The sequence below is a fragment of the Botryllus schlosseri genome, chromosome 11 (genome assembly GCF_051294905.1).
Source record: "Botryllus schlosseri isolate E-star chromosome 11, Bs_hap1, whole genome shotgun sequence".
Classification (NCBI taxonomy): Eukaryota; Metazoa; Chordata; class Ascidiacea; order Stolidobranchia; family Styelidae; genus Botryllus; species Botryllus schlosseri.
In genome coordinates, this window is record NC_137246.1 from 18,823,346 (window position 1) to 18,840,782 (window position 17,437).

Below are 17,437 nucleotides of genomic sequence, written 5' to 3' on the forward strand. Positions count from 1 at the left end.
GTTCGAACGGGAAGATTCAATAATTACAAGGCTGGACAGATAAATTGGGACCTGGCGAACCAATGACCTATTCCAGAATTATAGGCGAGTTGCAAGTGCATCATTCGCCCTCATTAACTCTTGCGTTTTCTATCGTTTCTGTTTGTTGAATCACAACTTCCTAAGTCAGCTTTCGAAATCGAATTGGTTCGCAGTCTTTATAAAAATCAACTGCGAATACAGGCCTGCACGTGATCACCTTTTGACAAGTTCTGGAACAAACGTTCTCAAACAGTCTCGCCATGAAATGTTTACGACCGCACACAGTAGCACACCTTTATAAACCGTTCCCAGGTTTGTTAATCGTGATCCTTACCAAGTGTACTTACTGTACATATGTTCAGTCGCAATAGGGGCGCTGAATTTCGGTACTCGAGATGTTCAACTGCCATGACTCCGCTGGAATGATTACAATATCTATACTCGATTCAGCTTCAAGTCCTTGAATCCTTGCTGTTATACCTAGTCCAAACCAATGATACACTGTACCAGACAGGCCCACTCCGTAGCTATTCAAGCAAAATCAGATGTCGCCTCAGTTGATGGGCACTGCGCTTAAGTAGGTTTGTGACGATACAAGAAATGTGAGAAGTTTCGTAGTTAGACCTGAAACGCAGTTTCCTTTCGTAAGTATTCGGGAATAGGATCGCGATTTACATACATAAATAACGGAGTCTCACAACAGATGACCTGTATTGCTACCTTCGCGATTCAAGCAGGCCATTCAGAAACCATTCAGAGTTCAGACACGGACAATCGGACATACACGAGAGACTACGATCTGGCGTTCATACAAATATTTCACATGTGGATTCACTAAAACCCGCCCTCTACCGACTGTAAACATGACATCGATTTTGAGAAAGCCGGGCTCGGATGAATGAGTGCAGCGGCGACGTAACGCATCCACAGAATTACGTCGTCAGCTACGATTGCTTTTCCTGGGTTGGTACTACCATTAGTACTTTTTGCAAGAAACACGTCACTGGTCCTGTAGAATGGAATAATATGCAGAATGTCAAACAGCTGCGTCGGTAGCCTCTTACTGGTTATGTTGCCAAGTTTACATATACATTATACAGTATCACTATGTTGACATTGCGGAGGGAGTGCATTGACGTTTTATATAACAAACAAGACAATTCGAAGTATATATAAGTCAAATTATTTAAGGTTAGGCCTTCACATCCGTTTTTCTAGTCCAAAGTAGTATTACGCTCGCAAGGCGAGTGGGGTATCGTGAGCTTTTTAGCAAATGGGTGTGCAATGCGTATGTTGGTAGAGGTTACGCAAGAGTGCTGAATCGTGATAATCCCGTCGACATCCGATGTTCGTCACGTGTGATATTGATGCACACAAAATAATATCAAACGGAAGGCACCGTAGTTTTCCAACTATTGAAAGGCAGCTTTTAAATTTACATTCTCATGTAACAATTCCTATAGGCCTGTATAAATTACACGTCACTTAATATCACATAGCCGAGATGTACCACGCACCAGGCGCGTCGCGCGTCATCGCTTTACAGAATACACATTATAATGATGTGGACAAAAAGTCGTTCCGGTTAAATATATATCAGATCGTTACACTGTAAATAGATGAAAGGAAAATAGGTGTATTAACCAAATTTCGTGTAGCTGAAAATCGTGCCATCAGAACTTTCTGGTATCAAATTTCGATATCCCACCCATAGTACCGGGTAAAAACGAGGTAAATACACCATCTGTAGTGGTATAATCCACAGCTGCAACACCAAAGGGTTGCAGGTTCGAGTCCGACATAGGTCGACTCCAGAATTCCTACGTTTATCCAGCCCCCTCATCGCCATCTCATCCGTGTAAGCGATGTCATATAAAAGCCTAGAAGTATAGGCCGTGCTACAGGTCGGCAGCTACGGAATAAAATTAAAGAAAATTGGCCTGGTGTAAATGACCATAGCAGTCGACAAACACCACTAATACCACAAACAACCACAACAACCCTACCTACGAATTGCTTACCTGAGAACGGTACTTTGATTTTGTAGTGTATCAAGGGGAAATAAAACAGCAGACCGCACGCGATAAACAAAGCCGCGTATAAATACTCAAACGCCGGCTTCGACACGATCGGATAAACCACGAGAAATATTGCGAATATCACCACGAGAACCGGGACGAAGATGGGGACCTGCGATGGAAAAGCTGCCAAGTACACATTGAAGAAGACACACACTGTAAATCCATGGGTCGAGAATAGGTGTAACTATCAGATATACCGCACTTTCAGGTACCAAATAGAACTTTCATACCCTTCCAATGGGTGAAAATAAGTCAATACACCAATTCTTACGCACATATCAGCCAGGGGTGAAGTGGATTCTAATATGTACCGCCTTTTTGCGATTTCTTGGGGTGGTACACGAAATCAGCACCGCTGGGATATATATGCATAAGAATAGGTGCATTGACTCACTTTCACTCATTGGAAGTGTGTGAAAGCACAAGTTAGTACCTGAGAGTACAAATTAAACTGCTTACACTGTACGATAGGGTGAAAATCGCCGAAATACACAATTTTCATTTACAGTGCAAACTATATATTAATATTCATAGATGTATACCTTGTAAGGTCTGGGAGCGTCCGGCCTTTTCCACCGCAGATACAAACAGGCGGCGGCCGAGCTTCCGTGGAACATCCACATGGCGAAGGAGAAATAATTCACCAAGGAATCGAAGTCGTTAGGTAATGTCAGCAATATCGCGACGAAAGACTGCATAGACGAGGCGGTATGTCAACAGGTAGTTTGAAAGACTACGCAACGATTCGACTCACGTTAAAAAGAATCGCAGGCGTCGGCGTCAGCCTTTTCACGCTCACCATGGCGAGGAGATCGGGAGTGTGTCCGTTTCTGGCTGCGGTGTAGATGATCCTAGCGACAGCGACCGACAAATTTTATAACGTTACGTCCTTTCGTAAGAGATGTTTTAGGGATGAATTCGATGCTCACCGCGGCGCCGTAATTGTGTATCCGTTGACCCCGCCGAAAGTAGAAATCGCCACCCCGATTGGTATGATTAATCCCATCACGCCTAGCAGTTTTGTTCCGAACGTCTGTCAATGTACAGGGGTTGTCAACGTAGTCAGCATTGTTACTAATATAGAAGGCAACTAATGTCATGAATGTTCACTCAGGTACCACATGCAAGGGATGGTGGGGCATGATGGGCCCAAAATACATTTTTGTCATCAATATACTTCGAATCGAGAAGTACCGATGAAAGTACCAAAACGGTGGATGAACATAAACGGATATTTCCGAATAAAAATAATTAGAACATACGAATAAATGGCAAAAGCGGTATGGGAGATGAGACAGCGGGGCCTACGATATTCAATATCGTATCAATATATTCAATATCGTTGGCCCGGGGACAGTACTAAAAATTAAACAGCGCATCAGTTATAGCAATAGACTGATAACCGTTGAAGTAAATGATGGACCAGTAGGTTTCCAAGACCAGTTACAGTTTACATCCCGCGGTTTGGAATCGTAATGGAACTTACTTGGAGATCTCTGCCGCGACTTGTCGCGTGCCGTGATTTTTATAAGGGTTGGTAAAATAACTTTTGCCCACTTTACGAAAGACAAAGTGTAAAATATAAATATTAAGAGCCGATAGCTGTTCAGTGGAAGTGGAGGTTGTCTGAACACATGATCAATTGAGTACTCCAAAATATTAGATGTACTTGAGTTTCGACAAACTCTGTGTATCACCAGCGAAACACTGGTGGAAACATCCCGTAAAAATACTCACGACTGCCACGGCCCGCGATCCTAGCAGTTCCGGCATGACCAAGGCGGCGTAATAGGCCATGTTCGTCAAAATGTACACGGCGGTCACGAACGGAATCCCGATCATAATGGCTCGCGGCAGGTTTCTGAAAGGCGCCGTTATAACGTAAAATGGACGAAACGGAAGCTCGTTACGCGGCAGGCATTTGGATTTAGTGACGCAGGTTGCAATTGGTGCGCGGTGGAGCATGACAATAGCGATAATTGACTTGACGTTGCCGGTGTTTGCTCGATATTGCCCGCAGCGAGATTCAAATCGATAGAACAGGCTGCCAAGTGCCAATCAATGCTGTTCGCGTGTCTAATGTAGTCTGTAGTGTAGGCCATCGCTATAATTTTGCCGAATTTCGTACTATACGGGTGAATATAAATTTAGAATCCACAGATGTCCACCAACCACTACACTGCAGATCAGCATAGGAATGCCTTCGTTTACATCTGCGGACAGATGATAGCATATAATATGTACGACTCCCAGGACGATTTTGAACAAATGGATCTGGATGGACGCCTGGGTTATGCGCATGGTTGATTATATTAGTAACAATTTTATCAATGCATTGTACGTGTCATCTTGGACAAGTAACCCGCGTGCACAGTGAGCAATGAGCATTGAGCACTAATCATAACACTGGCCAACAAAAAAAATCTTTTTTTCGAGTGCCAAAGATATTTTAATGGTTTATGGGTATTTCGGGGCTGCTGAGTCCGAAAATGACATTCGTTTCTTTGAATTGGCTCTATTTTTGAGATATTGATGTTTTTTTATTAAAAAAAAAAGAAAAATCGTTAACTTTAGTCGCTGCCAAATGTGAACACAAGTATCGATAACATGCATATTGGAAATGTCTCTTAACCCAATGCAATACTTATCTGGACCAGATACCCCACTATGTCTATTTGCTATTGTAGGATCCCATTACTTGAGAAAAAAAGACATTGGAAACACTCCATTTTGGACAGCACTAGTTATTTAGCAACAGCCTATATACAGTATGCTGCTGTACTGTATATTTCTACTGTTATGAGTGATTTCATCAGCTTTCTAAAAACTGTACACTGTGCATCATCACACAGTAAACCAGGCAGTGGCAGTGTAACAATAGAAGCATCATTCTGATAAGCTGCAGTTTCTTTGTATTGTTAACCACATGTAGTGTTGAGTACTACCTTCAGTTATATAATGACATCAATATCTCATCTTATAGATATGGTAGCTATAGCGTAGTGCGAGAGTTGTGTAAGGTGCTTTGACACCTTACTGAATGTACTTTAAGCGTTACTAAAATCAGTGCTTTTACTTTGACGACAGATGTTTTTGTTGACTGGTAATATCGCCAAATTTTTGCTTGATCTTGACATGAAACACGATTCACGTTTACACGGCCCTCTGTGTTAACGATTGCTTGTTTAGTGATATCGCTTCAGAAAAGGAAAAATACGGTATGCACAATGCACATGCTTTAAGGCAGATGTAGACTCATCAAAGTTGTAGAAAAAGATAATTTTTCTTACGTCTAAATTGGGTCTTTTTAGCGTTTTATGAAACTAAAATAGGGAATATCTCACAAATAGAGCCAATTCGGAAAAACTAATGTCATTTTTGGATTCAGCGACATGCGGATACCCTAGTACCGTTGAAAATTCTTTGGTACCAAAATTTGTGTTGACCAGTGTAATCAATCCCCTTTGAAAGCAAACATTCTGGGTAAAAAAAACGTAAGTATGCTCTCCAGGGATAGGTCCGCGCTTCATTACTATGCACATTGCACACCGTAAAAAATGAATGGAAAATATATGTATTTACCATATTTCCCCATGGGGTGCAAGCGTAAGGGTGAATGGGTGCTACGTTTTTGCCCCTACTAAGGGGGATACCCGAAAACATCTCCATAAAAACTGGAGTATTAGACTCAATTTCACCTATCGGAATCGGTGTCAAGGCAAAATTGCGTACCATAAAGTGCAGTTTACCAGATTTGCATCCAAGCCGTGACACAAATCGCCGATTGCGATTTTGTCCTGCAGTGTATTATACTTATTGTAACGGCATTAGTGTTATTATCATTATATTTAGTGTTGAAGTCATTGCCTAATTAAGCGACCGCTATCTCCGGGTGAATTTGTAACAAAATTCTTTCATTATATGGCGCTGATTTCTTTGCATGCTTGCCGGTCTCAAGCATTCGTGTCTATTGCCTTCAGAGAATTTCACTTTCAAATCTAACATGGATGCGTCGATCATAATAAAGTAAAGCGTTCGTTTCTCGGAAGAATCCGACAACGCATACCGCGGACGATATTCTACTATTCAAATTGACTTTGTGACATCACTTCGACCTTACACGTATGGATTCTGCAGCTCCTCTGTGATGTAGTTAAGCTGATTCCATCCATCAAACGCCCACAGGCCTTGGTACAGCGCAGTACCGACCGTAGTCAATTCAAATTCCATCTTGAATGAGTTTTGAAGGTTGTCCGTGAAACCTGCGACCAATAAGAAGCAATGGCGGTTCTAAATACAATTTAGGTTCTTTCGATGGATGATATAATAAGGTACTTACCAGCTCCTAACGCGTACATTCCTGCTATTATTATGATTCCCAACGCCCCGAGTTTGGCGACGGTGAATACAATTTGAAGCTTCTGTGCAATTTTAATACTGTGACAGTTGATGAAGGTCACCAAACCTTAAAAATGACACATGAAACTGTGAGTTATTCAAAAAATAAGACCTTAACAGATCCTATATATACGCACATTGCACAACGCATTAAATCCTTTCTATATCTTAAGACCATCATTAAAATGATATCGTTTGTAAATTACGAAATGTTTGCTTTAGTTTATGGATAAAGGCGTTCTCACTGCGATAGGGATTGAGTTTAATGCGTACGTTCTCAGCCAAGTTCATTGTAGTTTGTAAGCTACTTTTGGAACGTTTCTATGATTACAAATGACCAATCACGGTTATTGCGGGAGCAATCGGACCATAGTGAAGAGACGACATCAGCTGGTTGCTGACATTAATCCGTTTCAACGAGTACTTTGCTTCAATCGGTCCTTCAGATACACTCGATAAGAGCATCACCGTCGCGCAACATTTATTGTGCAATCAACTCTCCGAGGCACTGATTTACACAGGAATTTACAACGTAGGGAACACTGCCGTAATCTAAAACTCATCGTTCCGTTAGGTCATCGATTTTGAATCAGTCTGATATTCAACTGTTTACAATAGTATATTGGGCGGTGTAGGGAGTTACTGGAAACGATATTGTTATCAGTCCGTGGACATGTGGGCCAATGACAATGGCAAAATAGCATGCGACACTTGAGCATGTGGATAAAAGTTGGGGTTCGGGTTCCTTATGGAGCTATATGGTCACATCCGGAGCCATATGCCCAAGTATCGCATGCTAAACTATCGTTCTTCGTCATGTCGCATCATGCTCAAATTTCGGATAACAATAGTTTTCTTATGGCACTTTTTGTTGCCTCGTTTATTTCTGATTGAGAACTCATACAAGCAACAGCGTTGAGCGCAGCTTTATTGATGATGATATTATTGTCACTCCAAAATTTTCACTCTCGGTGAAAAATGATTCCGGCAATAGAGAGGTACCGCGCATTATGAATCAATGATGATGAAACGAATATAAATCTGGACTTTACCGTCCAAATTCCAACCCCTACATCAGTTGTTCTCAACCTTTTTGTCTTCGAGAACCCCTTTTGGACCGTCACGGATCCCCGCGGACCCCTGAAGTTTTGGTCCAAATCCAGCTCAATTATCGTGCAATTATCACATGAATTGTGCAAAATTAACTGAAGGATGGTGATAAACAGCAACAAAATGAATTACCTTGAAAATAACATCATATAGATTATGTAGAAATAGGATCGATTTTTATCGTTTCAAATCGAATTTTGCAGGTGCACTTATTCAAATAACTGGCTTTGTCGTGAATATCCGGACTTTCGATATGATATGAACGAGTGCTGATAATTCATTTCCACTAAGATAGGCGGAGGCGAATGTAATCTATCGTCACGTTTCCGACGACACCATATCGCACCAAAATTGAGAAACAGATTTTTAATGAACGTCCAGCGTAGCCATTTCTGTCTGGCAGCTCACCTTGAAGTTATTCCTGATCAGTGGTTACTCCAACTTTTGATGTTTTCACAAACCCCGAAAAAATATCCCCGAATAGCAATATGTTTGTATCATTATGCTAGTGTCAATTTGGCAAATAAAATGAGTTTGCACCGTAAGATAATTCATCTCAGACGGCCATTTTTATAATGTGGGTCGTGAAGTTTTAGCAGTTTTGAAGCGAATCTGTCTCGTGATCTACCTAATTGAAAATAATTCAAATTATAGGCTATCATTCATTTTGCAAATTTGGAGGTCTCGTGGACCCCCGGTTGAGAACCACTGCCCTACATCAATGAGCAAATGTTACTAAATATCTGATTGGTAAAGTACAGCGAACACTGGAACACTTCTTTCAAAACGATACATCCCCGACGCAAAATATTTCGCGCATATAGAGTATACATATAGATGTGTATCTGCAATAGATGATGTTGAGAAAGCAGGTGACGTTTCAACATATCATTCAACGTCCACTAAGTGACGATATGACATTAGGGCGCCTTGATCGTCTCCGATATTATATATAAAGACAGTTTGAAATTGATTGAAAATCAGTGGACTGTTTATTGGCATGAAGCTATTAGCATGTCCAGTAGGTCATACGCGCATATGTCGGATGACACCGAAATTTACCCAATATCGAAAGTATGACTCAAGAGTTTCATCAGAGTTGTGGCAAGTCGCTGCGCATGAAACACAACGAAGCGCAACCAAGCATCACAGCAGGCAACTCTCGACTTACATATGCAACACGCGCCCGTCATCTTTATCGCCGTCACTGGCACCTCATCGCAGTCCGAGAAGAATGGCCTTATGAGATACTCGCCAAACACCAGACCTGTAATCAAATTCATACCAATGAGAAACGCGATAATGTGCGGGAGAGAAGCAACGATCATGCTCTCAAACTGGAACACCGCTACCGCCGGTTATCGAAGACTCTGTATCTTACGCAAATAATCCCCTTTCGACAACGCGTGTCGGTAAAATGCGTCACTCGTAATTAGGGCTGGGCACAATGGTTCGAGTACTTGAATCTGAATCGAGTAATCATTTTAATGATTCGAGGCGAGTAGCTTAAGACGATTCTTTCGAGTACTGAAATTATACGCTCCTCGCAATTCAAAGTTAAATACTAACGAGAATGATAGTTTTGATACTATTTTCCACTTTGTACTTTGTGGTGGCATAAATCTACATATTTGAACTTTGACATAGTAATTCTGCTGTGACGTGATAATGAGTGATACTCGAATACTGGACTCGACGCCTCAGAATCGAATCACTCAGGTACTCGATTTTGCCTAGCCCTACTCGTAATTAGCGTTGGGTGAAATTATTACTAACCCAGCGTAGGCTAGTAATCCGTAGTAAAATCGAGTGCCTGGGACTTGAGTGATTTGATTCTGAGTACGACAGATGTGGAAAGTCCAAATAGGTACCTCTCATGCGACCACAAGGAATATAATTCCAGTGCTACATAAAATTAAGGAGCATAACAATATCGTTGCTTTTTTTTAACAAGGCTGTGGGCTGAACACGATGTAACAGATAATGTCATTTCCACCCACGCACGTAGCTTTGTACAGTCCATCCTCAAGATTACCGGACCACGACTGAACTATCGATCTAACTTTCCATGACATGCCGCCCTATTTCTTGTCGCTTTCTATTTTTCCATACTATCTTCTTTACTTTTATTTAGTGTGCATGCCTCCTCTTTACATCGCCTAGGCCAAGGTGGGTGTCTGATTCCATAGACTACTCCAAGTCGCTTCGACATCTTCCTGTCTTTTCATTGTATCGCACTTTTGTTGTGTATTGAACTGATAAAAATTGCTAATAAACCAATGATGATTGTATACAATATACATGTTCTGAATGCTACCGTACGCCCAATAGAGGTTTATAGTCTTTCACAGTGGAAAATAGTATTAGAACCATAATTTCGTTGATAAATTAACTATTATTAGCGTGAAATTTATGTGTTAAAAAAATCATTAATATCCACTCGAGACGAACCATTAGCACTAATACTGTAGACACGGATTTAAGTACTCGAATCAATGTGTTCAGCCCTTAGAAATCCACGAGGTTGGCGATATAAACTCGCCCACCTATTATTCCCACGGCCGATGGCTTCAGTACGATCGAGGAGGTCCACACGAAGAGAAATGCCGGAATAGGGCCGAACGCTTCCAACAGGTAAGGATATTCGGCTCCGGATTTCGGAATCATAGTGCCCAATTCCGCGTACGTGAGAGAGCCTGCAGATGGAAAGGCGTCTTTACTAGACCAACCGGTATGATCTGAAGTGTTAAAGAAATTTATCATCTCATGGAATAGGTGTTAAGGGTGGACCCGTGGCCCCGGCGGACCGTATTATTCGAAAGACAATTCAAATCCGGATAAGATTTTCCATTAAGCACCTGCTAGTGGGCCAGTGACTTCATTGCAAATACGCTATTGAGACGACACGAATACGGTTGTGCTTCAATTTTATTCCGGCAACAGCTGCTGTCACATTCAACGCTTCACACCTTGCGAACACCCATAAAGTATTGTCTGGATTGACTGCACGCCGTACGGGTACGTACGAACGTATATTGTTTCGGGTAAGGTTCCATGTTTTGTCTGTTACTTTATCGCGTAGCTGCATGAGTAAATTCCGTCTGTAATGGGATAGTATCTGTGTTGATGGACTACAGACGCTATTCTCCTGTCGGGTCCTTCACTTACTACACGTGATCATTGGATATCACAGAAAAGAGACACATGTCCACGACGCTGTGCCACCGGATAGGAATTAATGTGTTGTGGACCGGGACGATACAGTAACTTTTTAGATCAATTCCAACGATCGCTAAACCTATTTCAAGTGGAAATGGAGGAAGAATTGCAATAGAGTGTCACGACTCGACACTTGCTGTTAATTTGAATTATAATGAAATCATTCCCGTCAAGATCAGGCCAATTGACAAAATATATTTCGATTCAACTCATTCATGTGCTTTTTGCCGATAATCAATTTCAGCTTGGATGTGGTGCATTAAATCAGGGGTTCCCAAACTGGGGGCCATGGGCCTCTTTCAGGAAGCCATGAAAAAAATTTGAAATATAATAATTTTATCAATTTGTCATCTCCAAATATACTCCACTATAATTGTACAGACGATTTCATCTTTTTGACTTTTTCCACTGATTGAAATTATTAGGGGCCCTTGAGTTCTAAAAAATTTAAAATCGGGCCACGATGAAAAAAGAAAAGGTTGGGAGCCCCTGCATTTAATGCTGCAATTACGGCAACGGATAATATTTTATCGTCATCTTAAAGGGGCACTGCGCTGTAAATATGATATGGTCCCAAATAGGGATGGTGCGAACGCTTGAAAGGTTCAGGTTCGCGCGGACGCGAACCTTTTTGAAAGGTTCTGTCTGAACGTGAACCTATGACGTCACGTGACATCATATTGGTAATTCCAGCCTTACGTTTTAGTGAAGTGAGGAATTAATGTGCACGATACCAGGCGACGACTCAGGCCACATTATGTCACAATGCTGAAGTACATGGTGACGTTATAAACGTCACCAAATGTATAAACTGGACTGGAGCCTGGAGCAATCAATCCCATAAAATCAATATCTTCCGTTGCTTTGCCAAGAATTTCGACGAAGACTTGACAGGGAATATTAGCTTACGCCTTAGCGGTCTAGGCCAGACTAGACAATGGATATTGTATTCGGCGTCTGACTATTGCTATAATGATATTGAGCAGAGTATAAAACGGGTTTCTATACTTGCTACCCATAAATATGTTATACAGTACCCTGTTGTACCCAACACCCCACTCGCACGGATTTGGTTTTTATTTTACAACAAGCAGATCAAATCTAAATGGATCTCGTACGCTTGCTAGATTTTTTTACATCATACACCGATGTATTCTTTCTTCGTTCTTGATGTTGTGTCATTGCAGTTCAAGCTTACTTCAGTGAGTCACTAAATAATATTCACAAACGGAAAGCGGAATATTTCGAGCAAACTGTCGTCACAAAGCAACTAAAATTTTTGAGATTCGCAGGGTGCATACTCGTTTAGTGTTGATTTTTTATGCTGTCTGCGCCATCCATAAAGTGGTCCGAACTTGAAATTCAAAGAATTTCAACCAAATTTGTTTTAATGGCGCGGAATATTGTAATATATGAAAAAGGTTCACAGTGCAGAACCTACCAAGGTTCGGTGGTGAACGTGAACCTCTAATTTTCGAGATTCGCACACAAGACGTGAACGTGAACCTCACTCACATTCATACCACCCTTAATCTCAAATTAAATATACAAGTGTGAAAAAAAATCTCGCAGCAGCCATTTCCCTCAGAAAGCTACCGTATTCATACGGAAGGTAAAAGATTTTCGAAAATGTTACTTTCCACTCTTGTTTGCTAATCTCTGTGGTGTCGAGGGCACGCGCCATAGCTTTTTACCACTTTGCGAAATTTCAGGCACAGATAGTTGTCACGGCTTCTTGGAGGTAAAGAACTTCAATATACAATTGAATAGTATATTCATATTGAAATGAGCCCGAAAATTTTCGACTGACACTCGCCAGGGGTAGTTGCTGACGATTACCCCTGACGAGTGTCAGCCGAAAGTATTCGGGTTCATTTCAATATGAAGATAGTTGTCAGTGGATATTATAAAGAAATGTGTCTTACGAACCGCAATGGTATAGTTACGGTAAGTAGGCGTAGAGTACGCAACGGATAAGCTTAAGAAACGAAGACGCGTGACCTCAATACCACGGAGATAAGCTAGAGTGGAAAGTAACACTCGTGAAAATATTCAGTTTTAATACGGTGGCTTTCTGAGGAAAACGGTTGCTGTCAAAAACGTTTCACAATTTTATCATGAATTTGAGAACAAATCATATTCAGAGCGCAGTGCCATTTAATGCCTTTCTAGGATTATACAATTTCGCGAGAACGTGTCACTGCTTACAATCTTACATGATAATTTGTATCCATTAAATCTGTCAGCCTTGACAGATATACCCGGCAGGCTTTATCACGGGACTGGAATGATACATCGCGCGTCTTCTGTGATGTTTATGCTTACCCATGGTGGCGATTATTCCACAGCATAGCCACACGACCAAGCTGACGCCGATTGACCCGACATTTTTCAAGACTCCAACCGGTGAAATGAATATACCGCTACCGATCATGGATCCAACAATAACGGAAATACCGCCGAGGAGTGTGACCTGTCAATAGCCAATACAATCAAAACCAGTTGAAGGTTAGGGTTGCCGCAAAAATATAGTGCCTAGTCATGATCCGTCATCGAAAAGATGAACTACTGTTTATAAACTACGAAAGTAACACGACCCGGCAACACACCTCCCGTTTTAACTCGACTTTATCATTTTGCTGTTCCCCAAGGTCTTCCTTGAAAAGGTCGTCAGTTTCCTTTTTGTCATCATTAGACATGTTTTGGACAGTAAATGATTAAATTTCGTTACTGAGGAACTTGGACTAAGCCTATAGTTAGACTCTGCATGAACAACCGTAATATGTAGAGAGCTATAAATAATACCCTCGCTGGGAAACAATATGACTGATGGTTTCGTCATCCAATAACGTCCCACGAGGTAACCGGTGGTTTACGCAGCAAAATCATGTCGCGTGTACAGCACACGAGTTGAACTTTTGCCTGTTGTCTGCCGATGAAAATATTTCAGGATATAGCGAATGAAACTACAAACCCTAACACTAGATATCCCTGGTTTGACCAAATGTACTGTAATAAATCAGAACAGCTGTGGGACTTAATGAAGTGGAACGGGAAGTATAACTCATAACATACCAGAATGGTAATCCGCACCGCCGCTACGCTTACGCGATCTACTGCCACAAATTACAGGTGTAGTGAAAGGATAAAATTGTAACATTGAAGCCTGATCATTTGGAAGGACTTGAAATAATTTGACTTCGAAAGGCCAACACCAACATAAGTAACGGTATTTACGAATAGTCAGTTCTCTCGCACGTGAATAGACGGCAGACGCGTACTCAAACACGGGTATCATTATTCGCCATATTAGGCGTATGCGTCCCAAATAAGGTAGTTATTCTTTACTTCATCATGTAACAACTCTCGTTAATAAACAAGTACGCTAAACTGCTGAATATCATAATACTACCAAGGCTATCGAATCAAAAGCTAAAATCCAGACTCATTAATACGTATAGCTTGATGCGAATCAACTGACAACACCATACACTACCCGTAACTATCATATATAATACGCTTTGCCTCCCGGTATTTGCTGGCGAATCCTATATCTCTCAGCAGTAGTTTGTGTTTCAGGGCTAACACGACACTTGATTCTCTCGAGCGACCGTACGCATTCAAGCGTACCGCCAGACGTATCCGACAGAATATCATGAAATCAAGTATCGAGTCATGCCAAGCGCAATAAGGCAATGCCCTATATCAGAGAGCTGCACTACCTGCAAGTCAGCGAAACATGCAACCAGGTCAGTCGCGGCCAGTATATATGATGATGAGTTTGGTGGTCGCAGGCATACCCGATCATCAATATATCGCGTGGCATCTGGCGTACAAAAGGTCGAAAACGATCAAAGTCTGACACACAATTTCAATAAATATTGATACAATATTGCATCGGAAATTGTATGACACGATACGAAGGACATTCACCCAAACTCCCGAGAACATACAGTTACCAACTTCACTCTCCTAAGTCGACCGGACGATCTGACAGCAGTGTATTATCCCTGACCTTCGAGTGACTCTGAATCGGTGTAAGTAATGAATTATAGGTTCTAGGGTCCTGTACCCATTTCTGGTCACCACGAGTTGATTTGCTTGTTTCGTTATACCGGCACTGATCTTTCCCGTAAAGTTTAGTTATAGCTCCTGTATTACTCGCGAGGAAACTGGCTCGTTGATTTCTTGTTGAGTAAATAAATAATTCATTAGCTGAAACTTGAACACTCTGAGACTGAGGTCGTCTCGACGCTATGACAAACTGTTGCAATTAAGGCACTGGAAACGTGTCAGTTTTCTTCGTAGCCATTCTTCGTTCATGTTCATGTTCATTGGTCACCTACCTTACCCTTTACAGTTTACACCATTCGTTCCCAATTTTTTTGACTCATCGCTCCCTTATCATATCTTTATCTTTCAAGTCAGCTGTATCCGCTTACTCAAGTAGTTCTACATGTATTCTACTTCAACAATTTGTCACCCCTGTCCAGGTGACGATATCCCCCACTTTGGGAACGACTGCTTTGTAGAGTGTCTGGTAGTAGATCAACAACAGTAGAAAAACTACGCGTGGACGATTTCTCAGAACGTTATATGGATCTTGGACGTATCTACGTCGTGAGCGGATGAAAATAGTAGCACCGCTAACTGTTATTGTTATTGCTGCTCCTTTCGACTGTGTTCTTCACAATGGACTTTGGAAAATCACCATTAGGGTGGAATGGCCAAGATCTTCGCTAATTAAGCGAACTGCGTGCTCTCTCGCGTCACCACGAGACATCTCAAAGAAGACATCGTCCAGTTTCTCGAAGTGTATGATCGCAGGATGCGGACGATGGTCAGTTTTGTAACAAGGGCGATTTTTTGACCAAATGTGGACCTCATGCATGTAACTTCGGTGTTTTCGCACATAATGTTAGAATTTTCCTACCTATCTTCATATCTGGTTGGAACGGTCTGTCCTTACGAAAAAGTTTGGCCTGAAAAAACTATTTCGACTTAAAAACTGACAATTTTGTACACGAAAAACTTTATTTTAACGAAATCTGGACGTATGAAGCATTCCAGTAGTGACATCACGTATGGTGGAAGCTATGGGGAAGCTAGAAATTGCCAAGTTTATTTATCAGTTCCATTGCGGTCAATGTTCCTCAAATTACAACGACTACTTCACCTCAGAGTCAAAAGCGCACAAGTACTGCACATCCGCGTCAACGAATAACAACTACCGTATGATCAGGACGAAATACAAGAAAACGCATTGCTCTATCAAGCATGCCAGACCCCAATTGTGGAACAGCATTTCGCCGGCTATCCGACAGTCGTCGAGCATGTCCGCATTCAAGTCGAAATACAAGCAATTTGTTCTAAATGAATACTATAGTCAGCTTTCAGGATAACCGGACCACGACCTAACATCGACCTCGCCTTCCGCCACATGCCACCTCATTTTGTCGCTTGCGTCTTATTTTCTCTGCTTTACTTTTCATTCAGTGTGCATGCCTCATCTTTACTTCGCCTAGGCCAAGGTGGGCGTCTGTTCTTATAGACTACTCCAAGTTTTTTTCGACACCTTCCTATCTTTTCATTGAATCGCAGTTTTGTGGTGTTTTGAAATGATGAAAATATTGATAAAACTGATTGATTGATGTTGATGGTAAAAATAATTAAAATTTGTTGTAGTACAACGAAAGAGACTTTCCTACATTCCCGGGTAGAAAGTGTCTGTCCTTACTAAGTAGATATCCGAGAATGGAGAAAGAACGTTCAACAGCAGCAGTTGTTGGCTGGCAACATTGATGTTGTGTGTGCACTGCTGGTGACACATGGTGTTGCTTCATTCTGACAATGTTGTGTACATAATTTTTCATCGTGCTCTTCGTGATATAAGAACCAGTGCCCACTCACGCAGACGTTGTAAACAATTTTGACAATTTTTTGACCTAACGCTAGAATTTTAACAAAATTTTGAGTTTTTTGATACGTCAAAAAACATCGCACTATATCACAAAATTGAAACTAGGTTGTGCGCCATACGCTGCATGCACTCTTAACGAAAAGTGTGTGCACTTACACTCGTGTACCACGCCTGATATACGGGTGTGAATATACGCCAATGTGACACGAACCTACCTCAGACTCACACCGCAATGTAAATCGAGTACATTTTAATCCAAATTATGCATGCACGTAGACACGTAGGATTTATGACCGAGATATAATTTTGAGTTAGGTTCTGTTATGGTTTGGTGTACCACCGTTATGTTCGTTTTTTCGTGGCATCCATGGTGTTTGTGGACTACTATGGTCATGGTCATTTACACCAGGCCGATATTCTTCATTTTTCCCGTAACTGCCGACTTATAGCAGGGCCCACTTCTAGGCTTTTTGTAAGACACCGCTTATGCAGACGAGGTGGCGAGGAGGAGCCCAGACACTTAGGTATAGGAATTCTGAAGTCAACCTCGGTCGGACTCGAACCCGCACCCATTGGTGTTGCAGCCGCGAACCTTTGTTAAAGGTTCTGTGTGAACGCGAACGTGTACCTCATGACGTCACGTGACGTCATATTGCTAATTCCAACCCTGCATTTCAGTGGAGTGATA

General features: G+C 41.6%; 1 protein-coding gene across 1 annotated transcript; it reads right to left on the reverse strand.

Annotated features, from left to right (window-relative positions):
* Nucleotides 1-713: 713 nt before the first annotated feature.
* LOC145450309 (b(0,+)-type amino acid transporter 1-like) lies at nt 714-14,362 on the reverse strand. The gene is made up of 12 exons (XM_080328821.1): nt 13,439-14,362; nt 13,155-13,302; nt 10,157-10,306; nt 8,782-8,877; nt 6,442-6,567; nt 6,223-6,364; nt 3,840-3,963; nt 3,032-3,135; nt 2,857-2,953; nt 2,645-2,794; nt 2,043-2,211; nt 714-1,030 (listed from the first exon to the last, which is right to left on the reverse strand). The coding sequence occupies exons 1-12, from the start codon at nt 13,526-13,528 to the stop codon at nt 966-968; spliced, it is 1,461 nt and encodes a 486-aa protein (XP_080184947.1). The 5' UTR covers nt 13,529-14,362; the 3' UTR covers nt 714-965.
* Nucleotides 14,363-17,437: the final 3,075 nt, after the last annotated feature.